This window comes from Bicyclus anynana, chromosome 9 (genome assembly GCF_947172395.1).
Source record: "Bicyclus anynana chromosome 9, ilBicAnyn1.1, whole genome shotgun sequence".
Classification (NCBI taxonomy): Eukaryota; Metazoa; Arthropoda; class Insecta; order Lepidoptera; family Nymphalidae; genus Bicyclus; species Bicyclus anynana.
In genome coordinates, this window is record NC_069091.1 from 7,230,513 (window position 1) to 7,244,332 (window position 13,820).

The window sequence follows — 13,820 nt, forward strand, 5'->3', positions numbered from 1 at the left end:
CTAACATGCCGTCTGCGACGGACGGCGACGCCGCCGCTTCACAGCTTCAAGCGATACCACCCTTTAATTGTTTTGAAGGGATCATTTGGAATTTCGTTATTATGATGTTTCACCTGAGCTTCTGCAAACTGTTTAAAGTTGTGGTTTAAAGTTGATCCACATTTTTTTATCTCACTACAAAATAAATCGCTTCAGACAGAGAGTCCACTTATAAAAGTTAAACAAAAACAATGAATTTATTGTAATTGTTTTTTTTTGTGGTAATTTTTACGTTTGTAACAATTTACAAAAAACCTTTTCTATCTGTTATTTATGTTTATAAACTGATCAATGTGCATAATAATTCTAAGTTTATTGAACCCGTATACAGTGTCAATAGCCAAATATCTCGCTTCACGGTATCAAATTCCCTTATTACATATTGATTGGTGCAAATAAGGAAATCGAATTATTCAATGTCCGCCTCTCATTTGTTTCCTCTCCCCTAAAGCAAGAGATGAAGAAATTCTTTCGGAGTTTTCGATTACTTGTCCAATTAATTTTATAGATTCATTTGTCTTTGATGGTTTGAAAAATGCATTCGCTGAATATCAAAGTGAGATTTATTCTGTGTTTTGTTTTTTTTTTTTGTTTTTATTAAGTAATTTATGTGTGTGTAAAAGTTACATTTTACATATAACAAAAATAATATTATTTTTTTTATTAAGACGAACTTTTTTGTATTACAAATTCAAATACGAGATATTTGAAATATGTATGTATATTTAATATCGTGATGAGGTCATATTAATAATTTTCATTTTTTATATAAACTATAATTTTGTAATTTATTTATACGTAATTAACAAAGGAACCATTAATGCTAAAAAAATAACATAAGACATAGTCACAACTGATAAATCAAACATCAAAACGACAAGAACTTCCTGTGAAATTTAAAAACTAAAACAACAAATCTATACATTACAAGGCCCATAATAGACTCCCTTGTGACACACCGAACATGTTCACAATGCGTTTCATCGCGTTACTACTTGAGTGAGTCGCACCCTCTGACTTGGGTCAGGGATGGCTTGCTTGCATACCTCGGGGCACAGATGAGAGGGAAAGTCCTCACGCCTCTGCGCACAACTGGGTGACTGCGGCTACCGGCGCCCAATGCACCGACCACTCATGACATAATTTGTAGAAGGCCTCATTAAGCACTACAATTTACTGTTGGATTATGATTGATTGCTGAAACGATTTATTTGATTCGTTATTAACTGCCATCTTAAACTGCGTCTGGTTTTCTCGAGATTAAGAAAAAAACACTATCTACCTCTAACACTAGGATTGTACGAATCATTATTTTTAGAATGATCATCTATTTATATTGTTAAAATAATCAGAGTCAATTATTATAGAAGATACATTATAAATCATCATAATTGAAAAGCGTTCAACTACATACCATACACGTATTATTTAGTAGTACTTATTCATATCTAACTGCTAAAAATGTCGACCAGAAAACTAATATTCCAAAGATCAAAACACATTGCCGAAAAAGTCACACTTATCTTTCATTAAGTCACGTGTCCTCACAAGTTGATTGATTCGATGCAATGATTAATTTTATTCATTTGATAGAATAGAATGTAGGGAATGTACCTAATGAATATTTAATTAATGCACCTAATGAATAAAAGTAATGGAATAATTAAAACAAAAATAGAGAGATTCCGATATGCAATGTAACAGTATTTTAAAGGCATATTAAAACATCTTACGAATATTCCTAAAAACAATAAATATTAAAATATTGTTTTATCTGGATAAAAAAAGTTTTTGATAGTTGTTGACTGTGGCTGTTATTAAATATTTGAAGCTTAGCAATTTATTAATAAATACTTTAAATTTACAAACATATAATTATAATTGGAAAATGTCTTATCTTTGCGATAGTTTCATTAAATGGGCCATGCAAATTCAGTAAATATCTGTTTTACGCCTAACTGGAAATAAACTGCTTTGAAAATAATACCTACATTCGACACCAAGAACGTCGAGGTGTTTACCCCTTTTGGAAACCATTTCCATTCCGTTTTCCGAAGTGAAAATTACCCGCCGACGGTCAAAGGGTTAACGATTTAGTGTTTATTTGAATTCGTCCTTTGTTAGTATAAAAGGCGTCAGAATGTAAGCGGATCCTTTGTTGTGATTTCTGTTTGTTTTGCTGAAAACGTTCCACAGACCTTTTAGAGGTGGGCCGATTTTAATGTATTCGTTTTAGGAGTATTTGATTCCAGCATTACTTAAAGGTAACTAACTTTCATACGCTTTATTTGATATCCTGTTATTAACATTATGTTTCAGTTCAAAGGTTAATAACAATTTGAGTGAGTAGTTTGTTTGAGTGGACAGTTAAGCCATAATATGTTATAATTTAGATTTAATGTGATATGTGGCATTACTTAAAAATAAAGATCTTTTCTTTCTTTTCTTTTTCTTTTTCTTTTTCTTTTTTTTCTTTCTTTCTTTCAATTTAATTTTATCTCTTCTTTAGAATGACTATAGACGAAATGTAATAAATAATATAATCTAAAGAATTTTAAAATGCTATTGAATGCTCTTTAATAGACACAATAGCTATCTAGTTAATTTAAAACTTGATTGACAATCTTATTCACTCAACCATTATCTTAATACTTTTTTGAAATCAGGATCAGGATTCAAAAGCGTAGTTGACATATATCTGTTTTATTTTTTGGAGTCCATTAGTAAAAATAATCTGTTTAATAACTATTATCTGTGATCCTTTTTGTATGGGCGGCAAGGGATTATACCATCTGTCAGAAATCTATAACATTTGATGTAGGTAGCTATGCTACACTATGTTCTTGCTTATTATTCTGGTATTTTAATTAATATGAAAGTTATACCTGCAGTTATACATTTTATTCTTGAGATATTTTGAAAAATATAGTCAAAGAATAAATTTTAGTCAATCAAAATTGCAATAAACTTTTTTTAAATGTACTCTTACGTTAAAATTTGCCAGATGCGAGGTTCTGTTACACAATACAATAATGAATGCAAACTCTACGTACGGAATGCATCAAGGCTACTGCAACCAAAACATGAGAGAACGGCTACATCTTTGTGTTCCTTTATAAGTACCACAGCATGGCATCATTCCTCAATGAGGTCTCACAGTGGGGAGCCTACAGTAGCTCCGCGGTCTCTTTTTGTGCGGCCAACGTTTTATCAAACATGTTAATGGCCGGCTTTATGATGCCAACAAAAGAAGCGTGCCAACGGAGGCGTTAAATCCTTTACGATTTGACGATGATGATCACGAATTTGTCATGGGATCAATTTGGACTCTTGTTACCGCTCATGCGTATACCAATATAGTAATGACTATTGTTATTATATTCCTTACTTCTGCTTATTTTTATTATTTATTATTTAATTTTATTATATTACGACTTACCCATTAAGTACCTATAGACATATAAATTATTTAAAAATAAGAACCACACAATCATGCTTACAAAACTAAATATAAACATATGCATTCAACAAATAAACTAAACTACATGTATAGGTTTGTAAATTTATCTGTGACGTATTTAGGAATCAACTGTCATTTGTCAAATGATATAAAGGGTATAACCTGGAAGCAAAACAACGACAACTAACAATCACCCACAACTGTTCCATTTACAATAAACAGTAAAATAAAACACACCACCGAGACATGTGCAATCGATCGTACAGGTAGAAAATATCCAATCAAGCAATTAAAAAAAAAAGTGATCGTACAAATTTAAATGCCAATGACATGAAACGGACAAACCTTAACTATGGATGGAATTGGCAAAATAAAAAACATTTAAAATAACACACATTAATAAGCAATTTGGATGAAAACATAATACTGTGCTCAAATATCCTGCGACGCGGGTGTGTAGTTTCATCGTGTGGTCTTCCAGGTTTAAACCCTTTGCCTGCGAGCCGACCGGTCTAGTGGCCGAGCCCACCCGAACGTTTCCGAACGTAAGCGAATCCGGCCGAACAAACAAAGCGCGAGCGACTTAGCGACATACCTGTCTGGCGCTTTCATTGACAGGCACCTGAAATGAAGAAAAAAATCCATCCAATTCGTTGAATATTACAAATTTAAGTAAAATTTTGTTGCACTCTATTTTTGTACACAGATAAATTTACATGCATTTCGTAGAACTAACATTACACCTATTGAGCAGCTGTCCAATCGTATAACATGTTTGGCAGATGAAACAAAAGTAACCTTATCCCATAATAGTGTGATCAATGAACAGTAAAATACAGTCTGCTTGTAAAAAAAAGGAGAATAATATGGAACAGAAAAATTAAAAATAAACATTTGTAAAAAACAAAATGTACAAACAATAATGTGGCAAAAACAGTTAAAAACAACATTGCAAGATGTATTAGGACAGTTGTTAAAATATAGGGTAGCGTGGAACGGCTTGACTCCGATGATATTGGTGGCTCGCACGCGATCCTGCCCGTGTTTGCGTTCGCGCTGCGATACGCCGCACTCGCTCGCTTCGACCGACTTATTGTTTTATTGATTATATCTCGTAATTGGAGTTGGATATGCACAAAGTAATACCGACATCATGTCTATTATTATTTATTATAATATTAATCTATATACGAGATCTTAAGCAATTGCTATATCTAATTTAATCTATGTGTTGTGTTACATTGTATAATTATATTTCCTGTTTTTCTTTTGTAAAACTGCATTTAGTATTTCTTATGATGGCGTTTAAAGATACTTTTAACACCATGTCATAGAATTTTGAGACACCGCTTATATTCATATTGAAATAGTAAATTCCTCAACCTTTTCTTCTTCGCATGTTACCTTTTCCAGATAGAATCTGTAAGATTGCATAGACAGCCAATAAGTCACGTTTTATTAAAGTCAATTATAATTGTATACTATACAGTATTTAACATCATTGATTTAAGTGTATCTACGAGTAAAGAGTATATAGGTTTATTTTTAATAAGCAAAATCAAATAAAATAAAAATATCTAAGTTATTACAGAAATATACAAATATATAGAAATGCGCGTTAAAACATATTAAAGTGTAAACAAGTAATTAAAATAAATATATAAACGTGTTTTTAAACCTCATGTTTTTAGTTCGCACATAAAAGCGTCGTTACTAGTTAGTACATCTCATTGCTCGTTTAAGTAAATAGTTACTAGTAATATAATTATTTAACAAGCAAATTTAAACAAATGATAACTTGTAATCCAGTGTTATAGTTTCGTTAAGTACATTTGTCTAAGAAGCTAACTACGAGTAGATATTTGCTACAGGACACTACTGTTCTTAACCTATTTTACTGTGGTTAATATTATTGCTTAGCAAATATTGCAATCAAGGTACCATCAGCAGTAACCGAGTGAATATGTGAATATAATGTTTTGCCAACTCTTGGATTAAATTTAAATGTCTATATGTTGGAACATTTTCAAAATCGTATCACATGGTTCGTATATAATTTGACGAATGAAGCGTTGATCATAATAAAATAATACGATCTACTTAACAACATTAATGAAAATAAACGAGAATATGTTTCGAGATTCCAAAAAAAATCGATGTTATGGTAGGTAGTATAACAATCATAAGTATTAGATACCTACTCACTTATCCAATAGTATGACCAATATTCTAAGTAGCGCATGTTTTTCAATAAAAGGGAAACAAAAGTATATGAATAAATTGGCCGATTAATATTGAGTCATTACGGTATTGTGCTGCCCTTTCCCAATGGACGAATTTATTAGATTATTACCGGACGAGATCACGCAAACGAAATCGTAAAATTGAAGGAAGTCAATTTGATTAAATTGAATCCAATTTCATATACTTCGTTTCCTAATAAATCAATTTGTAAGTGCCTTTAAACGACTTTGAAAAAAGCTGTGTTTAAATTGTTAGTTGTTTTATTTTTAACTGTAAATTCAGATATCCTAGAATGAATTAAGATTTCCAAATCTTTTAATAAACAATCTGAATCAGCAAGGAGAGCGACTTTACTATAAAACACTGAATATACTAAGTTGTAAATTTTATCTCGGTTTTAGAAAGAAATTCAAAATTCATTTATTTCAACTAGGCTCAGATTACAAGCACTTTTGATACGTCAGTTGACTATTTGTAAAGATTCCACCACCGGTTCGGAAGGCAGGTTTTGCTGAGATGAAACCGGCAAGAAACCATACAATATTATAATTTACAATTGATGACATACAATTTCTTATAGTTTTACTTCCTGTGTGAAGGTGGAAGCTGATCCAATGGTCTCTAAGCATTTTTATTACAACTTGCATTCATTCATAGATATTACACAAGAACAATATGTAGATAACTGTATTGAAGCCAAGTAAATTAAGTAATTAATCATGAGACACTCTAGGCCGCAAACCTCTTCATATCTATATTTCAAAAAAAAAAGCAATTATTTCCATTAAATATTCATTAAAATCTAAATATTTGAATTTAATTAAAGTTTATCGCGACCACTGTTCAATGGAAACGATAATGAAAAGCTTGTTTTGAAAATAAAAATTGACTTATCGGCATTATTGAGTTGCTGTTAAAAGCATCAATAGTGATATGCAACTTGTTTTTAAAATAACAAGTTATATATCAGCATTGATCTGAAATACATACAGTAGATAGAATAAAAAGGCTTTTAATAAAATAAGATGTTTCGGAATCATTATCTATGCGCATCAAAATATATTATTAAATCTGTATCGCTTAAATATTAACATTTCAGATATACATTTCACACGTACAGACTTCGATGACTAACGCTTTATATCGACGGTTAGCACTTTTCTCATCGATATTACAATCGGAGTCACTTATAACGCAGATATCAAACCATGCACGTAATAAATTCAAAAGAAACGAACTCGAAATAGCCAATCTATCAATATTAGAACACAAAAAATAATGCAAGTCAGTTAATAATCCTCAATCGGCAATCTACAATGGAAATAAAGTCACAGTCACTTTTTTAATAATGGCAACTCAGTTTTCTTTTTTATCGCCACCCTAGGTTCGTTTGACATTTGAACCGGCTGATGACTTGGGCGCCATGATTGATCGCCGCGACCCACTAAATAAGTGCAATTTAGCGTTTATTTTCCCTTCTGCTCAATACAACTTATTATTAGTAATAACTGCATTAAGTCTAACACCCGTATTTATAGGCATGACTACGAACTCTCATAGTGATTCTGATACGATAGATACAGAATCGACCTATTAGATGAGGTATTCACGGACGATAAGTTTCAATTCTAATCTGTTTACTCATACCTAACCAATACCATAAAATGGTAACTAAAGAACTATATTTTTCCAAAATTTCGGTAAAAAGACAAACCGCCAAAAAACCCCTTAAAACTGTAAAAATTGGACACGAACTTGGAAAATCTAAACTGTAACCACATCCTTACTGTATTTTGTTATTACAAAATCTTATTTTTTTCTCTGCAATACGGAAAACACAACTAAGCCTTTTAAAAACAAATTTGTTTTCAACATTAACATACAAATTAACTGTTGAAATGTAACTGGTATTCATTTGTCAGTCTGCAATGTCATTCAAATCTCATAGTTGAAAGATGATAGACATCTGCAGCAAAATGATTTCTGAAGCAATCTCATAAAGTTCAAATTAACATTCCTGTTTTATGTCCAACTTGAAGATGTTATTCTTATGGATGCAATTGAAACTAAATCTTAACCAATGCGACATATGGTTCACTTTCATGTAGTCTGAATGGAAACAGAAGTATAATGAGAGGCTGCACACAATTTATCATCGAAGCAAGTATCCGCCCAAACCGCAACGAATCTCTAGTAAATAAATTGACCACAAACGTTTCGGACATCACGTTTACGATAGTTTAAAAACTTTTGTTAGCATAAAAGTTACACATTTGTTAGTACATTCGTTTGTACTATCAAAAGTATAATAAAAATGCTTATTCCTCTTTTTCAGAAATACCTAAAAACTGGAAAATTCATTAACCAACTATGTGTTCTGTGGTCCAACATAGGTTTGTATCGAGGCCTTAGGGTAGGCAGTGCATTTTTGCATCTATGAAGTCGCTAAATCGTTTCACGCCACTGCGTACCGTCAAACGATTTAGCGTTCCGATACGATGTCCTGTAGAAAAAAGAAAATCTAAGTAAGGTTTTCATGCTACTCCTAACAAGTTAATCCGCTTCCATCCAAGATTGCATCATCACTTACCATCACGTGAGATAGTGATCAAGGGCTAACTTGTAAAGAATAAGAAAAAAAATTGCTTGACATTTCAGTTATCGACAGTACAAATTATAACTGAGTATAATATAATGAAGTCGTCACTGATGTCGTCTAAAATAAACGGTTCTAATGTGAGTTGATAAATAAAAAGATAAATAAGAGTAAGTATAATAAAGAGGGTCACATTGTAACACATAAATTACATTTGACAGCTCGTAAAATTAGATTGATATGTTCTAGGCTACACGATCAATTGAAAGTGATGCCGGGATGTGGGGGTCTAGGATTTTATTAGAGCCTATTTAATTGTCTAAAATTTATATGTAGGTAGGTACCACAAAACTTGGGATTTAGGTCACTCCTTTTTCTAAAGAAATAGAGATAACCATCGTGTTGTTGGGTTCTCCGTTTGTCTCTAGAATTATAAGACTGCAAGAACTTGTACAGAAGACTGATAACTATCAAATATATTTTACATATGCTTCCAGTTTACTCAACTTATCCATAATAATAATGAATTAGCGAGTAGTTAAGCATAATGTAAAGTCTGAATATAAAAAATAAGCGAAAACTGAATTTGCAAAGGCAGGTTTAGTGCAGTGAGTTATCCCGCAAAAAATGGATTTTAATAATATAAATCTGAAAAACATTATGACAAAACAATCATCAAAATTTGCAGATAAATAAATGTGACAATAGTCCAAAAGCAAAAACCAAAAATTAACATTGTAAGAAAAAAAGATGTATGTTTTAACAAGTAAGAACCCAAATAAAAAAAAACGAACTATGATAATAGAAAATTTAAACATATTGACAAAAATATTAGAATGTATCTCTTAGGTACGAGACCAATAACAATGATGTATTTTTTTAAATAAATATATCCTTGATCACGGAAAACAACCTAAGTATTTATTTGATATTGGCACAGCAACTGGCAATGATTTCGAGGGTCCTGAAATTACAGAGCTCTCAATTAAAACGAAAAATAATTACTTTCCACCCCTTTGATTGTAAATTTGAGGATTTGTAAATTTATTAATAAACAGTATGAGTGTTTGTATTTAAACAGGATTTAAGCTTACCTAATTGTTTATTGTTACTCGGTTTTCATATTTTAACTGGTCAAGTTTGTTGTTTGATTTCCTCTGAGACATTCTCATTTAAATTATTAAATGTAAAAATATTCAGGAATAATATCAGTTAAATTGATTTTAAAATGAAAACGTAACTATGATTGTTTAGGGAAAATAATATAAGTATTATCATAATTGTTATTTATTTCAAAAAAAAATATACAGACCTTTAAAATCTTAGGCTGCAGTTACAAATGAAAGTAGTTTTCTCAATTTAGTAATAATTAAAGTTCTATTTGTTTATTTCAGTAAGTGAAACTTTTTGCTACTTAGTACATCTATAATAGGTGTATCTCTCTCAACCAACTCTCTGATAAGTTTACTCTTTGTACGGCTAGGTGCCATAAAAACAAATAAGTATCGTAAACAAAAAAGCAACTCTTTTACCACACCTGCCCCTAAAACAAACTTTTGACACCGTATTTCGAGAAAAATAATTGCGAATTTATCCTCCCGAGGGCATTAATTTTCCGACACTTGCGATTCAGGAGGAAACAACCCAATTAGTACATTTCTTCTTACTTGGATGTCAGGTTTCAAATAAAGGTACTTCTCCAGTATTTGACTGTTTTAACACAATTATACGTTTTTCTACGCAGCTTATGTTATTCCATGTAAATTGAGTTCGTATACATGCTATTTCTTTTTATTTTAAAACAACATATGGGCAGGCAATAAATAATGTCAATAGTACATATAAAAATGATTTAAAAATAAGATATCATACTCAATCTACGCGACAACGTCGAAATAAATCGTACTTTGTGCTTAACCAGACCATAAATTAAAAAAAAATGAACAAAATACATCGTAATAATCGTACATAATTCTCGTAAAATTCCTTCATAATAATTATTTGATTGCTTAAATGATATCTGCTAATATGTGATATATCTGTTATTCTACAAGGTTATATTCGTACCGCGCAAAAAGATACCCTATTTAATATAAAACGATCTAAGTCGATGTATGCGAGTATAAGAAATATAGATCAAAGCGATCTGATAGCTTGCACTGTAGTCATAACCTTATAACATTTTCCCCTTTGTTATTAGTATGAGCGGAAAATCCTTACTTTTCTTATTTATTACAGTCCAAAAGAAATATAAATGTATCTGAATCGCTTAAGTCCTTGCTCGCTCGGTACTCTTAATCCTTAAGATTAAATTACTTGCCCACCTCTAATTAAAAGGGTTACTTTTTTATACGAAACGATTAATTACTTGTTTTCTTTTAAACGTATCTTTAAAGCAAATTTATTGGGTCTAACTTTTCATTTTATGAGAAAATTAAGTCCGTAGCAATGATTAATATATATCTACATAATGATAAATATTCTCTCGTTTCGGAAGGTGGTATGGTTTGCTTTGATGTAGTCAATACATATTGTCAGTAAGGTACAGACAAGCATAGGTAAAACTGAAAGAGCATCAGCAATGCAATCATGTTTGATATCGACAATTTCCTAAGCCAAATGTGAATTCTGTTCTAAAGAACAAACCCAGGCCAGATATAAAACAAATACACATATGCGGAAGTAAGACAAAATCAAGGGTAACATGCTATGATGATAATATAATTCAAAGGCTTGCAAGTATTGTATACAGAACCTAAAGTCAAGAAATGAGAGGCATACAACACAACGGGAGCGATTAGCTGCAGGCATCGGCTCTGCGTGCTCACGATTTATTTCACACAGCCAATGTTAAATTTCCACTCATAAAATAACAATTAAAGAGAAATATCCCCTATTTACATATTGACAAGGAATTATATCGCATGAACGCGATTTGCGAACCGCATCAGCATATCGGAGTAGCAGTCTGTACAGTTTAAGGAAGATCTTGTCTTAGCTTAGAACCAGTTCGTATTGAATATTACTATAGCCTAGTTCTGAAGTAGTTGGTAAGTAGCAATTTTAATGATAACAAACAAACAATATTAAAGAGAAGTTTCAGTAATAAAGAATAAAGCATTATTATTAATGAAATTAATAAAACTATTATAACCGGTGACTTCGTTTACGGTATATAGATTACATTGTACACACCTTTCGTTACTGTGATTTCAAAGTAAAGTTTTATATCTGATGACAATCAAAAATCGATACCTCTATTTCTATATGTGAAAATAGCATAAATATTTGTTTAAAATATTTGAAGATCGACAGACAATTTAATGAAATATTTAAATTGTCTGTGTCTGTTGAACATACACAATATTCGTTTTATTTCATGTGTAGACAAAAATAATAAAGATATCCAAATTAACAACATAGAAACTTTACTGAAAGTTAATGTAGAAAAAAAATGTACATGCAATGAAGAAAAATCAAAACAAATGCCTCGAAAAACGGAAAATGTTGCTAAAATAAATCGTAAAAATTGTTACTAAACTGTTGAAATCACGCAATTCTGCGATACATCTTCTTTATTAGATTAAGCAAAGATTTATACCGACAGTAAAAACTAACAGTAAGATACAAGTAACTTTAATATGAGTAGGTATACATACAGTACAGTACAGTTTAAGATGAGTATATCAAACCCTTAACATTATTCTTCAGTAAGCTATTATAACTCTAGAGATCTTACTTAAAACGGTCCAACGTGACTAATGCTAAGATCAGTGAAACATCGAAATATACGTCAGAATATTATACCTAGTTGAAGTTTACCCTCGGGCTTGATTCATCGCCCTTAATTCCCATTTTACTATCTGCAGTAAATAGCTAATTTGTAGTTATTCTATTTCTTGTATTTGCTGCAGTATTTCTTAGTTCTTATAAGTTCTTATTTCAGTCCGTCAAAGTACCTACCACAGATAATATAACTGTAGGACGAAAATTTTATTCTAAGTTCGTCATCTTCTTGATTGAATTCTTACGTTTAACCATAACACCAAAAAGTCAATAATTCACAGGCTATGTGTTAGGTAACGTCAGCATTTTTAACGCTAGTTAATACCCTCCTTCTAAAGCAAGTAACATCTCATTGTATATCACATTTCCGGCGACTCACAGTTCCGGTCGGCGTACATCATACGAACGATATTAAGATATCAAAAACAGGGCGCGAGGAACAATTTGTATAATTCAGGAAACAATGCATTATGTTGAACTACAACAGTTTCATATAACGAAAGCTACTGTTGGCTTTATTGTGAAGCTCCTTGACTTGTATGATGAAGCTAAAATAGCAAATAAATTACTAATGTGTTTAACAGTGAGATAGATGTTAATACTTTTTTTTTGGCCCAAAGTCTTGGTCTTAGAAATTTGTGGGGATACAGTTTGTTCAACTGACTTGTGGGGATACAGTTTGTTCAACCCATGTCTACATGACATGACTGTTTATAACACCGTATCATATGGGAATATCTAGTCATCAGAAATGATTACCTGAAAATACATAAATTCATAAAAATATTAAGCAGTGAAGTTCTGTGAAAATTTATCGACGCTGGAGTCCTAGATTGTCAGAATAGCGAAAGCAGTTTTTTGGCGATTGACAACACAATATAAAACAACCATTAATGAATTCACTTAACGTTGCAAAAGTTCTTTAAATAAGCTGATGTACCTAATCAACTTGAAATAAACTAATTCCATTTGATGACGAGTGGCTGGGCGACTCACCGTACCGGACTGTAGTGTAAAGAAGTCCTTTAAAAGTTCATTTTATAGCAATCGACGTACACTGGCCGAGGTGAAAATGATGAAGAGTCGTTGATCACACCACCTCATCATTCCACTAAAAGATGAGAAACACTTTTCAGGTTTATTATAACAGAGTATTTGTATAACATGTTAATGCACTCCAATTTTCTCGAATCAAAACAATGTTGTAAGCACACAACTCAATCAGTGAAAATTACTAATTAGCGAGCACGAGCGAAACGTCCAAGCAATCCGTCTGAAACGGGGCAAGACAACTGCTATCTAACCGATAAAAAACATAACGTAACCAGTCACTCACTGGCGCCAATATATACGAACGTAATTACAACTTCACTAGTCTTAGAGTTCACTGTAACAATTCACTTGAAGAGAATAAAAATATTTTTATTTTGAAAAACTTTTTGGAAATCTAAAAAGCAAACAAAATTTTTTCAGAACCTCGGTGGTTATATCTGAAAGTACATTGGAACAGATTGGTGAATCTCTAAATATAAGTAAGACACCTCTTATGAGACACGTAACCTGAGCCACGTATTGGTACATAAAAAATACATTAAAACGATGATGAAATTGTTTTCATTAGTGTATTTCTCTAATTGAAATCCTGGAAATTATGGAAATTTAATGGAACTCAAATACATCAATTAATTGTAAATA

At 31.5% G+C, this 13,820-nt stretch overlaps 1 protein-coding gene across 2 annotated transcripts in view; it reads right to left on the reverse strand.

Annotated features, from left to right (window-relative positions):
• Window positions 1-13,820, reverse strand: part of LOC112044740 (dachshund homolog 1) — a 206,244-nt gene that overhangs the window by 163,743 nt on the left and 28,681 nt on the right. For both annotated transcript variants that reach the window (XM_052883449.1, XM_052883448.1), the window contains exon 2: window positions 4,095-4,121. In XM_052883449.1, coding sequence (XP_052739409.1) covers window positions 4,095-4,111 — 17 coding nt within the window. In that variant the 5' untranslated portion in view covers window positions 4,112-4,121. The remainder of the gene's footprint in view (window positions 1-4,094; window positions 4,122-13,820) is intronic.